This window comes from Thunnus thynnus, chromosome 5, assembly GCF_963924715.1.
Source record: "Thunnus thynnus chromosome 5, fThuThy2.1, whole genome shotgun sequence".
Classification (NCBI taxonomy): Eukaryota; Metazoa; Chordata; class Actinopteri; order Scombriformes; family Scombridae; genus Thunnus; species Thunnus thynnus.
Window position 1 is genome coordinate 34,989,268 of NC_089521.1, and position 13,099 is coordinate 35,002,366.

Consider the following 13,099-nt stretch of genomic DNA (forward strand, 5'->3'; position numbering starts at 1 on the left):
CAACAGATCAGTCAGTGTCAGTCTGAAGAGCTGCCAGCGCCTCCTGCAGGCTGCAACGCTCATTACAGCTCATTACAACCTTACTGAGAATGAGGCTGCTTATCACGTGGTTACTGAGGCATTGCTATGTGGGGTTGTTGCTGAACGGTTGCTATGGTGTTGATATGGCTGGGGTTGTTGCTGAACGGTTGCTATGGTGTTGATATGGCTGAGGTTGTTGCTGAACGGTTGCTATGGTGTTGATATGGCTGGGGTTGTTGATGAACGGTTGCTATGCTGTTGATATGGCTGGGGTTGTTGATGAACGGTTGCTATGGTGTTGATATGGCTGGGGTTGTCGCTGAACGGTTGCTATGGTGTTGCCAGGTGGTCACTGTTGGGTTTGAATGAAGTGGGAATGCTTCAGACACAGATGGAGTTTGTTCACTACAAACATGGATCCATGGTCACAAACCAGTCCAGATGTGTCTGTAGTTTATATACAGATCCTGATGTTTCTACATCATTCCTGCCAGATGTTCTTTAGCACATCTGGAAACTTCCTTCAGGATCCGATCATCACAGACACAACAGTGGATTTCTGTTTTAGCTCAGTGTTGGCTGATAGTTATGAAGGATCATCATATTATCTTGATTTAATCTTTTTATTGTTTAATGACTCTGAGAGAAACCTGAACGTGTTCAGTGAGTAAAGTTTTCATGATCACACTGGATTAGTTGATGTTTCGAACAGAAACATCCTGCAGGTTGTTTTCAGCAGCAGAGACGAAGCTGAAGTGACCTGATGATGATGATGATGATGATGATGATGAAGACGTTCATCAGAAACCAAACGCAGGATGAAGAAGACAAAGTGTTTTCTGTTCCACAACATTCTGATGATACGAGACAAACTGACAAACTCATTTCACTAAACATGTTTTCATTTGTGGCAGCAGAGAGGAAACGACGGCGTTTACATCCTCTTATATAATATAATATAATATAATATAATATAATATAATATATCAGTGTTTTTATGTAGTTGATACTTGTTAATACTTGTTTTACTCTCTGTCTCAGTTTATTTGTATATGTGGAGGCGTCTGCATTACACTGAACTGCTCTCCAGAGAATGAAAACATGATGTTGTTATTAGTCTTTGGAACCGTTTCTAAATAAACTAACGTGACCAATTGGTTGGTTTTTGAACAACGGAGGCAGCTGTGCGCATGCGCGGAGCCTTCAGACAGTTTGTGTGTGTGTTGGAGGATTATCATCTCAACCTGTTCGACTCTTTGGTTGTTTACCTTTTAAACACGGAGCACTGTTACAAAAGTTTAAACATTAACAAACATTTTAACGCGTCTGTTCATAAAGTGGCCGCTGACGTCACTGCAGACCTTTCAGATAAACCAACGTCACAAACTGACATAAGACGAGTTAGTCGGCTTTAGCAGACAGAAGTTAGCTTAGCTCGGTTAGCAGAGAGAAGTTAGCTTCGCTCGGTTAGCAGAGAGAAGTTAGCTTAGCTCTGTTAGCAGACAGAAGTTAGCTTAGCTCTGTTAGCAAACAGAAGTTAGCTTAGCTCGGTTAGCAGATGCACTTCGGTCAGAGAGCAGAGTTCACCCTGACAGGTAGGACACAAACTGCATTAACACCGCTGCTAACATCACGATCTGTATTTATTCATCATAATTCCTGTTTCAGAGTCTCAGTTAGCGTGTTAGCTCAGGTGTTAGCTTCAGTCACATTCAGGTTTTAAACTCTCGAACTCCGGATTCCTTCATTTACACTCATCTGTTGACATTTTAATTAAAGTCTGAGAACAGCAGCGGTGCAAAGTAACTACGTACATTTACTCTATTACTGTACTGAAGTACAGTTTGTGGTGTTTGTTCTTTACTTCAGTATTTTATTTTAATGCTAATTTATACTCCACTACATTTAAGCCCAAGATGACGTCATCAACGTCTTGTTTTGCCCGCATAGATTCAGTTTAATGTCATAAAATATTCACATTTAACGAGCTGGAATCAGAGAGTTTGGACAATTTGTTCTTTAAAAAATGACTCAAAACAAATTAATCAATTATCAGAATAAAAAAGTTGGTGATTAATTTAATAGTTGGCGACTAATCAATTAATCGGCTAATCAGTGCAGCTCTAATTCAGTCATAAATCAATAAACACAGAAAACCTTCTGTCAACATGTCTGAAATGTTTCTGTATCGACTGAAAACCTGAAAATTAATTCTGTTTTTAGTTTCTCACATTATAGTTTTAATTTATATTTGACATAATGAATCAGAAACCGGAAGTTAAACATTCAAAATAAAGTGTGAGAAACTGATGTTTGTTATATTTATGCCACATAAACCTGCTGCATCACACATATATATATATATATATATATATATATATATTTTAGTTCATGTTTGATCTTCTGTTATGTTTCTAAAATTCTTGCATTTGAATTTTTAAAAATGTTTTGTGAAGCGTGTCGTGTTACATCTGTTTGTTAAGACAAAAGTTTTATTATTATTATTGTTGTTATTGTTATTATTGTAAACATGAACGATGTTGGACTGACGTCATCTAGTAGAAGCTGCTGGTTGCTGTGAATATTTGTTTATTTGTTTGTTTACTCAGTAAATATTAGATTAGTTCCAGTTGTGTCTCCAGTTTTATTTATTTGTGTATTTTTTATATTGGAGTCAGTTTATTTAGTTCTTGTCTATATTTTAATACTTTAATATTTGTTTCTTCGTCTCCTGCTGCTGTAACTCTTCATCATCATTATCATCATCATCATCCTCAGTGTGTCAGCTGCTGGGTGACGATGGCCAACCCGCTGAGGGCGGAAGTGGTTCGACTCTATAAAAACGTGAGTTTGTATCGTCTCTGACGTTTGTAGAAGATTCTTCTTCGTCGGTTTTTATTTGTCAGCTCAAGCAGAATATCTGCAGCTGATAAAACCTTCAAACTGAAGTTATTGATTATGATATCAGATTTCAGTCAGAATACAACAGTAATATAATATAACTGATGACGTTGGAGCTGCAACAATTAGTTGATTAATCAATTATTTGCCAATGAAAATGAAAATCCAACTATTTGAATAATTGATTGATTGAAGATGACGTCATCCTGGACTTTAGGAAACACAGGAAATAATTAGAGATGAATCAATAATGAGAATAATTGTTAGTTGCAGCTTTAAATTTTAATATAATGAATTAAATTCACATGAAAACATCTGACGGCTGCAGATTCCATCAGGAAAGTTTCCAAAAGTTTCATTTGGTGGGAAAAAATAACGAGAACTCGTTAAAACGTGAAAAATATCTTCACATATTAATAAACTGTTTTCAATCAGAAATGTATTTTAAATGTAATTAAACACCAGAAATAAAAATATTAACTTTTCTCACAATTAATCCGTCCTGAAAAACCCAAAATATTAAATTTAAATAAAAACAGCAACAGCTGAGCTGGTTTCAGCCGATCATGTGACCTGAACGTCTCCTCTCTTCGCTCCGCAGCTCCTCTACCTCGGACGCGAGTATCCCAAAGGCGGCGACTACTTCAGGGACCGTCTGAGAGCGGCGTTCACTAAGAACAAGCAGGTCCAGGACCCGGAGCGGATCAAAGAGATGATCGCTCGAGGAGAGTTCGTGGCCCGAGAGCTGGAGGCGCTTTACTACCTGCGGAAGTACCGAGCCATGAAGAAACGTTACTATGACGACTGACGAAAAAAAAACCAGACAGACACTAAAACATGAGAGAAAAACCTTTCTGTTTATTTCAGTCTCAGAAAACACCAGACGACAAAAAAAAGCAGCTTCAACGTTTTATTGTTTCGAGTCGATTCAGCAGCGAGGAAACGTTTAAAATAAAAGTATAAAAAGACGAGCTGTGAGTTGATGAGTCGTCCTTCATCCGACAAGAAACGTCGACTCACGTCTTCAAGTAAACTTAGTCGATGTCGGCGGGAAGAGACTGAACCCGTCGGTACAAAAACAGTAGAAACGCTGTGAGGTCAGAGGTCAGAGGTCAGAGGTGCCGGGGGAGTCGCTGTCGGCCAGGTTGGCTCTGCAGATCGGACAGGTGGTGTTGTCCTGTAGAGAGACAGGAAGTAAACATTAAAACACTCATTAGACTCGTTAGACTCACTGAACATAACTGAAGAAAAGCAAACGGAGACAATTTCACCCAAACACTAAAATATTCAGTTTATTATCAAGTCGGAAACATCGAAGCGTCACATGTGAGACTGATGATGTTCACTGCATTAGCGTGTTAGCATGCTAACGTTTACTAATCAGCAGTAAACACAGAGTTCAGCTGCTGAGATGTTTCAGTCTGGATCCGAGTGTTTGGTTGGGATGATGATGGTGACTCGTTAATGACTCGTTAAGACTCGTTAATGACTCGTTAATAATGACTTATTGATCAGTGAGGCGGGAAGGTGAACTGATCTACAGTCAGATTGTTTCAGCTGGTCGATGGAGAGACGGAGCCAGGCTAGCAGTTTCCCTCTGTTTCCTGTCTGTATGCTAAGCTAAGCTAACAAGCTGTAGTTTCATATTTAGACAGGATATAAATAAATAAATAAATAAATAAATAAATAAATAATAAATAATAAATATTCCTTTAAACCAGACGCACAGACAGACGAATGTTTCACAGTAAACATTTCTGAATAAATGTTTTCATTTTTAATCTGTGGATTCAGAGCAGAGTGTGTGTGTGTGTGTGTGTGTGTTAGTGTGTGTGAGAGTGTTAGTGTGAGTGTGTGTGTGTGTTAGTGTTAGTGTGAGTGTGTGTGTGTTAGTGTGTGTGAAAGTGTGTGTGAGAGTGTTAGTGTGAGTGTGTGTGTGTGTGTGTGTGTTAGTGTGAGTGTGTGTGTTAGTGTGAGTGTGTGTGTGAAAGTGTGTGTGTGTGTTAGTGTGTGTGTGTGTGTTAGTGTGTGTGTGTGTTAGTGTGAGTGTGTGTGTGTTAGTGTGAGTGTGTGTGTGTGTGTGAGAGAGTGTGTGTGAGAGTGTGTGTGTGAGTGTTAGTGTGTGTGTGTGTTAGTGTGTGTGTTAGTGTGTGTGTTAGTGTGAGTGTGTGTGAGTGTGTGAGAGTGTGTGTGTGAGTGTTAGTGTGTGTGTGTGTGTGTGTGTTAGTGTGTGTGTTAGTGTGAGTGTGTGTGTGTGTGTTAGTGTGAGTGTGTGTTAGTGTGTGTGTGAGTGTGTGTGTTAGTGTGTATTAGTGTGTGAGTGTGTGTGTTTGTGTGTGTGTGTGTGTGTGTTAGTGTGTGTGAGTGTGTGTGTGTTAGTGTGTGTGAGTGTGTTAGTGTGAGTGTGTGTGAGTGTGTTAGAGTGTGTGTGTGTGTGTGTGTGTTAGTGTGTGTGAGTGTGTTAGTGTGAGTGAGTGTGTTAGAGTGTGTGTGTGTGTGTGTGTTAGTGAGAGCCGTTGTGTTACCTTTAACCATCGGTCGATACACTTGACGTGGTAGTCATGGAAACAGGGCAGCATCCTCAGCTTCTCCCCGTCACTGTAGTCGCAGAAACAGATCTGACACCTGCGGACCAATCAGCAGACAGACTGAGAAACACAGCTGATGGCAGCTGAGAACATGTTCAGTCATGTGACCAGCAGCTCGACTCACTGCGTGTTCCCGCCGCCGCCGGTGGACTTGAAGGTTTTGGTGGGAAATCTCTGGATTTCCCTCCGAGTCAACTTTTTGGACACGACGGCACCTTGACGCTCCTCGAACTCCAGAAGAGCCTGAAAGACACGAGAAGAAGAACCTGAGGAACCTGGAGAACCTGGAGAACCTGGAGAACCTGAAACCTGCTGCTTGTTGTTTCCTGGTTTTAACTCCAGAATAACAGCAGCGTTTGTTTGTTTGTTTGTTTGTTTGTTGTTCTCATCTTACATCTCATTTAACACCTGGACGCACCTGCAGGATTTGTGACATCACAACCAGTTTGGAGCCAATCACGGTCCAGTATCCGGTTTACACAAGCGTGACACAAACAGTGAGAACAGACGTCTGAAGGATTTTAATACTTTTAAAAGGATAAAACATGTCAGACACATGATTGTGTAGCGTGTAGATGATTTTTATTGAATAACGTTGACGGCAGCCGTTACTGTCGACTGACTGCTGCTTCATTCACAGGTTCTGGATTAAAAAGTTTTAACATGAATTATTACTGAAAGCTCTTAAAACATGTTCAGATTTAGATTTTCTTCTTCAACAGTTTGTTGGTAAAATGAGCTGTTGTTTCCTCAGACTGCAGCTAACAATTATTTTCATTTTCCTTTATTAGGGACGCTGTCTAAGAGCGAGGACCTGATTGTTTTTCATGTGTTTGTTTGTTTGTTTCTTTCTTTATTATTACGCTACTTAAACCCTTAATTTGACCCCCTAAACATGCTCAAAAACTCCAAAATGTGCTCTCTAGCGCCACCTATGTAACTAAAATGGCCGCCACGGCCCCTAGGAATGTCGTAGCGAGATCAAACCAAAATTCAGTTATTCGTCTCACCAAGACCTACAAATCATACACTGACACCCCTGACCTAAATCCAACAGGAAGTCTGCAATTAACCTTTCAAAATAAGACTTTGCCCCAATTTTGGCCCCCGAACAAACACTATCTCCTCCTAGAACGTTGATGGTATCAGCTTCAAACTTTAATAGATGACTTATGACACTATGCTGAAAAAAAGTTGTTAAAACTTTGTAATAACTCGAATGGTTTAGATTTTATAAGCCCTGAAAGTTGCAGTGCCACATCACCCCTTACAATGTAAACCAATGGGGAGGCAATCTATGGGCATGAACTTTGTGTCAAACAGAAGCTTCTGACGTCTAAACTATAAGTCTGACCACTTTCAAACCTGTATCAATGGATTCTCAACGAAATTTCCTACTAAAATATGATTTTTAATGTGAGATTTGGCCAAAGTCATGGGATTTATGAGGAGATTTCACAAGAAGCGTACTCTAAAATCCTCCTCTCCAACTGCTCCTGGTGATGTCACTCCCTCAGTGCTGTGAAACATTCCGCAATACACACTCATTATAAAATCACAGGAGGAGCAAGAAAAGACTTTAAAACTCACACTCTATTATCTCAAAAACAATAAAAGATAGAAAACACATGTAAATTCAAGATTTGTAGGTCAAAGTCTCGTGACTCATTTAAAGTTCAAATGAAGTTTGTATCTAAAACTATGTGGAAGCAGTAAATGTTCAAAAAGGTGTGGGTTCACTCACACTCTCCATTCAAATATATGAGTATTTTTCTGTGTCCAGCTGCAGTTACTTATTGTCTCTACACACCTGACAGTACACATGTCAATCAAACTTTCAAAATAAAAGCACACCACACTTGTAAGAAATATCTCTCATTTTTAAAAAGCAAAATGATCCTGACGGGCCAGAGAGCGAGGTCCCGACCAACGCTGCTCACAGCTTTAATGGTTAATTTGTTTTTGTTTGTTTGTTTGTTTGTTTGTTATAGTGTCAGGTCTTTATGTCTGCACCAATAAACAAACAAACAAACAGAAGTGTGTTTTTGTTGTGCAGGTGTTTGGATCAATAAAAACATCTACGGTGAGTTTAAGACGTCGTGTTTCTGAACACCGCAGCCCTTCCTCCTCCTCCTCCTCCTCTTCCTCCTCTCCCTCACCTCGTAGTCGTTTCCCTGAACGTTGTCCGAAAAGTCGGGCATGGCGTTCCTCCTCCGGCCCCGCCCACGCCGTCTGTGTTGACCCATCAGATCTGTGGAAAGCAGAAGTGAAGAGTTTCAGGCTGTTCAGTGACTCGGTTCTCTGATCGACATGAAACTACGACTCCCAAGATGCATTTCAGCAAGAACAGCCAATAACTGAGCTGCAAACAACTCTCTGTCTCGTGTGCCGCTGACGGCGAGCAGAAGCTCCAGATTATTACGACGAGAAACTTATTTTCACTGTCGAGTGAATTCAGCAAAAACATGGCGACACAGCGTCTGCAGCCAAGGATCATGGGTAAAAGATAAAAATATATATATAGTGGAAGGTTTTGATAGTTTCTAATTAGCAGTTGAGTTATGACTCAACTGAAGAAAACCAAACACACGATTACACAACATGTCAGACGCCGCCTCACGGAACAGAAACAGCTGATCACAGGTTTAAAAAGGACCAGTTCCCAGTGTTCCCAGTGTTCCCAGTGTGTTAAACCAGCAGTCAGCATCAAATTCCCTCTTCGTGTTTCCCTGTTGAGCTGCAGGTGGAAGGATAGTAAGCTTCATATCAGCTTCAGATAAACTTTAAACACGTTTGTCCTCCATTGTGAGGTCATTGTGAGGTCATGATGAGGTCATGATGAAGGATCTTCTGATTGGTCAGGATGAACAGGAGGAACGATTACAGCGAGATAAACAGCTGACTGTTGGTTTAACGACCTCCCTGAACTCGTCGTACCGTCTTCGAAGCCGACCAGCGGAGCGACGGCGGCGAGCAGGTGAGGCATCCAGCTGGCTTCCATGTGGGAACGATGATACTGCGGAGAACAACACAAGACGCTCAGTAAGAATCATAAACTCATCACAAGTATCTAGTTGTTAAACAAACAAACAGCAGGAGGCGGCGGCGCCGTGCTGCCTCACCGTGTGGTGGCTCTGCTGATGAAGATGATGGCGATGCTGATGAGGAAGGTGATGTTCTCTGTCAAACTGAGCCTTAAAAGGAGGAAACGCATCAGTTTCACAGTCCGGACTTCGCTTTAATGTTTCACATTTATTTTGTGTTTGTGTCCCGATCGTCCTCCTACCTGCAGGCTTCGGGCTAACGCTTCGTCTTCCTCCTCCTGCGCCAAGCGAACCGCCGCCTCCTCATCGTCGCTGATGATGATCTGCTCCGCTGCTGCAGAACAAACGAGGCGTCAAGACGACAAACCTGATCCTGTTCAACAAAGTCCTGCAGTTTACAGTTTATGCTGAATTATTGTAGATTAAATCTCAATGTAACGGCGGCGGCGGCGTGATAGCGAGGAGACTGAAGAGAGAGAGAGACGTCGGAGGGGAGAGCGAGTGTCACGGTGCAGATGCCTCCTCTTCCTCCTCCTCCTCCCGCCGCCTCGGTGATGCTGCTTCCTCCAGCGGGGAAGCAGAGAGAGAGAGAGAGAGCGAGCTGTAAGCAGCAGCACAGCGACACCGAGGCAGCTGGAGGGGAGGAAGAGGAGGAAGAGGAGGAAGAGGAGGAGGCATCTGCACCGTGACACTCACTCTCCCCTCCGCCCTCTCTCTCTCTCTCCTCACCGTCTTCAGACAACCAGCAGCAGGTGAATCTCTCGTTGTTTTGTCTGCGTTTTAAAGTCAAATGATTCAAACTGGAATCTATTGATTATCTATTGATCCTGTTGATCAACTGATAGTTTCATTAACTGATCATCAGCTCGTCGTCAATAACGTGTAGAAAACATAAACTGGCTGTCTCACCTGGTGAGATGTTTCCCTGCTCGCCGCTGAGCCACCTCCTCTCCTCCGCCGTCAGGAAGGACAGAGAGTCGCGGCCGGGAGGAGACGGAGGAGGAAGAAGAGGAGGAGACGTCTGACTTCCTCTCCGACTGAAACGACTGGAGCCGGCTTCTCCTGTGGAGCCCGCCACAGTCAGAGCCACCGCTTCCACTTCCTCCTTTGATACAGGTGTGAGGTAGGAGGAGGAGGAGGAGGAGGATGAGGATGAAGAACAGGATGCGGTGGACAGCGGCGTCTCCAGCCAGCTGCTCAGAGGAAACACGCCGAGTGATGAAGCAGGAACGAAGCTGCACTCCGCTGTCAGCCGCCTGCGTTTGCTGCTGCTAGAAGATTCTGGAGCTTCGGCCGAGCTGCGACTCGTCACCTGACGACAGAAACACACAGTCAGACGGTGACGGTGACGGCACGCTGACCGTCACAGTCAGACGGCAACAGCACGCCGACCGTCACAGTCAGACGGTGACGGCACGCTGACCGTCACAGTCAGACGGTGACGAGACGCAGACCGTCACAGTCAGACGGTGACGGTGACGGCACGCTGACCGTCACAGTCAGACGGTGACGGTGACGGCACGCTGACCGTCACAGTCAGACGGTGACGGTGACGGCACGCTGACCGTCACAGTCAGACGGTGACGAGACGCAGACCGTCACAGTCAGACGGTGACGGGACGCCGACCGTCACAGTCAGACGGTGATGGCGACGGCATCTCGTCACCGCCGTTCGCTGCAGCTCTGTGACTCACCGGGCTGAAATGTTCCTCCGTGATACGACGGCGTCTCCTCCGCTTGCCGAGCTGCGGACTGAAACACATTTTAACATCAGATTCACTTCTGGCAGTAACTCTGACATCAGATCACTATTCTCACGCTGACGGCGGCGACTGCAGGTCGGAGGTGATGAAGAGTTTCTCGACCTTCCTCTGAAGTGTTTACACGTCCTACTCAGACCTCGTGGTGACTCACAGATCTGACAGAAGACGAAGCTCAGTGAGGAAGATCAGAGCTCGTCATCATCGCCCGACGTGTGTAAATGTAACAGCAGTCAGAACGTCAGCTTCAGTTTCAGACATCAGTCATGTGATGATCACATGTTGATTAGAAACCAGGTTTGTCTAATCCCAGATTATAAAAACCGGGTTTGTCTAATCCCAGATTACAGAAACCAGGTTTGTCTAATCCCAGATTACAGAAACCAGGTTTGTCTAATCCCAGATTATAAAAACCGGGTTTGTCTAATCCCAGATCATAGAAACCGGGTTTGTCTAATCCCAGATCATAGAAACCGGGTTTGTCTAATCCCAGATTATAAAAACCGGGTTTGTCTAATCCCAGATTATAGAAACCGGGTTTGTCTAATCCCAGATTATAGAAACCGGGTTTGTCTAATCCCAGATTATAAAAACCGGGTTTGTCTAATCCCAGATTATAGAAACCGGGTTTGTCTAATCCCAGATTATAGAAACCGGGTTTGTCTAATCCCAGATTATAGAAACCAGGTTTATGTCACGACAGTAAAGACGTCAGGAGCAGCAGCTTCAGTCAACGTCCTCAAACTCTCAGCGATCTGTTTCATCAACATTAAAAACGTTTTTAAAACGTTTTCTCAGCTTGAATTTTTCAACTTCAACACGTCTGATCAGTTTAATGATTCATTCAACTCTTTATTTCAAGTTCTTGTTTGTTCTTGTAGCCTTGAAATGTTTTATTCTTTAAATTAAAAGTTCCCTGAATGTTTCTGGGTTTAAACAGAGTTGTGTTAACGTTACCTGAATGTTTCCGGGTTTAAACAGAGTTGTGGTAACGTTACCTGAATGTTTCCGGGTTTAAACAGAGTTGTGTTAACGTTACCTGAATGTTTCCGGGTTTAAACAGAGTTGTGTTAACGTTACCTGAATGTTTCTGGGTTTAAACAGAGTTGTGTTAACGTTACCTGAATGTTTCTAGGTTGAAACAGAGTTGTGTTAACGTTACCTGAATGTTTCTAAGTTTAAACAGAGTTGTGTTAACGTTACCTGAATTTTTCCGGGTTTAAACAGAGTTGTGTTAACGTTACCTGAATGTTTCTAGGTTGAAACAGAGTTGTGGTAACGTTACCTGAATGTTTCTAAGTTTAAACAGAGTTGTGTTAACGTTATCTGAATGTTTCTGGGTTTAAACAGAGTTGTGTTAACGTTACCTGGGTGTTTCTGGGACGATGATGGACAGGTCATGGTACAGGACCTCGGCGGGGTCCAGCAGGCAGCCTTGGTTCAGAGCTCCAGGACTGTCCGGCTCAGACGAGCAGGAAGTGCCTGCTAACAGCTCGTCCATGGCGTCCTCCAGCACTGTTAGCCAGTTAGCTCAGATTTAGACTCATATCATGCAGGTACTGAGGTCAACAGTTTGATGATGGATATTCTGGTTAATCCTCAATAACTCTTCAGTGACATCATCGATCCCTCCTGATTAGATGTGATTACAGAATAAAGCTCGACTGATGCTGCACAGGTGATAACTGTAAACTGATCAGTCCATATTTCATGGTTTTAATCTGAAAGCAGGGGATGTGCGTGCGATAGGTGAACATAACAGTGGTTTGAAATATCTACAAACAGCATGAGGAAGGTATGAGGAGGAGGAGGAGGAGGCTGCTCTTTAGAGACGATCCCTGACGTCATCCTGTCAGTCTCCTTCTTTAGGTTTATATCTAAATATCACCTGAACAGCATCAGATCACCTGGAGGAGGCTGATGACGTCACTCAGGTGTTCATGAGGATGAACTAGAATCACTCTTACTTTCAAAAGGTAATAGATTACATGTTACTAGTTATTTTCATTTGAAATTACTACATTATGCTACAGCATCACTGCGTTTAGAGTAACGCGTTACTTCTTACACTACTTTTACATTAATATCATCAAAATACCGGCAGAGGAGCGACTAGAGGTTATAAGATGGAAGAGTGTGATGTTGTTTCATTTTCATTATAAATCAAACATTTACTGCAGGAACGTTACTTCTTCCAATCTGATGAGTCAACTAACGTTACGGTGAAACAGCTCCGGTTAAACGTCACTGTGAGCGGGAAACCGCTCCGGTTCACGTGCTGATGATGGTAACGCGTTACTTAACATAGTAACTAATAATAACATTACCGACATCTCATTCACTCAGTTACCCAACACTGAGCAGGACATCAGACTGTCCACACGCCGGCGGACGAATGAATAATACAGCGAGCTGACGTTGCTAAAGCTAAACTACAACTAAACTCGGGATTAAGTGACACTATGACAGATTATTTATAAAAAAAAAAAGCAAAGAAACTAAAACATCTCTGTTAGCAAACCTGCCGCAGTTAACCGGTACAAACAGCAGCGTTCATCAGTTAGCAGTTAGCAGAAAGGAAAGTAGCTGCTTTTGAAACAAACACGACGATATATCGATATAAAAAACACCGACATGTTACAACACAGTCAGATTATAAACGTGTTGACGGTTTATTTACCTGCATAAACGTTGAATTCCTCTTTCGGCTTCTTAACGGACGATGAGCTGCTGCTATTAGCCGGAGTCACAACAGGAAGCGAGTGTACGTTTCTTAGGACGAAGA

At 42.8% G+C, this 13,099-nt stretch overlaps 2 protein-coding genes across 2 annotated transcripts; one reads left to right on the forward strand and one right to left on the reverse strand.

Moving 5' to 3' along the window:
- Positions 1-1,253: 1,253 nt before the first annotated feature.
- lyrm5b (LYR motif containing 5b) lies at positions 1,254-3,893 on the forward strand. Its single transcript, XM_067590981.1, has 3 exons — positions 1,254-1,616; positions 2,800-2,865; positions 3,524-3,893. The coding sequence occupies exons 2-3, from the start codon at positions 2,821-2,823 to the stop codon at positions 3,728-3,730; spliced, it is 252 nt and encodes an 83-aa protein (XP_067447082.1). The 5' UTR covers positions 1,254-1,616; positions 2,800-2,820; the 3' UTR covers positions 3,731-3,893.
- Positions 3,761-13,099, reverse strand: si:ch211-59o9.10 (uncharacterized protein LOC561841 homolog). Its single transcript, XM_067590975.1, has 11 exons — positions 12,995-13,099; positions 11,682-11,829; positions 10,249-10,306; positions 9,464-9,866; positions 8,797-8,888; positions 8,633-8,704; positions 8,448-8,526; positions 7,670-7,761; positions 5,635-5,753; positions 5,448-5,547; positions 3,761-4,099 (listed from the first exon to the last, which is right to left on the reverse strand). The coding sequence occupies exons 2-11, from the start codon at positions 11,813-11,815 to the stop codon at positions 4,028-4,030; spliced, it is 1,221 nt and encodes a 406-aa protein (XP_067447076.1). The 5' UTR covers positions 11,816-11,829; positions 12,995-13,099; the 3' UTR covers positions 3,761-4,027.

Bases quoted from the DNA above. Each gene is read 5' to 3' on its own strand.
- lyrm5b (XM_067590981.1), top strand. From the start codon at position 2,821: ATGGCCAACCCGCTGAGGGCGGAAGTGGTTCGACTCTATAAAAAC. The intron at 2,866-3,523 runs GTGAGTTTGTAT...TTCGCTCCGCAG, and splicing joins TGGTTCGACTCTATAAAAAC to CTCCTCTACCTCGGACGCGA.
- si:ch211-59o9.10 (XM_067590975.1), bottom strand. From the start codon at position 11,815: ATGGACGAGCTGTTAGCAGGCACTTCCTGCTCGTCTGAGCCGGACAGT. The intron at 10,307-11,681 runs GTAACGTTAACA...AATGTGTTTCAG, and splicing joins ATCGTCCCAGAAACACCCAG to TCCGCAGCTCGGCAAGCGGA. The intron at 8,527-8,632 runs GTGAGGCAGCAC...TGTTCTCCGCAG, and splicing joins ATCAGCAGAGCCACCACACG to TATCATCGTTCCCACATGGA.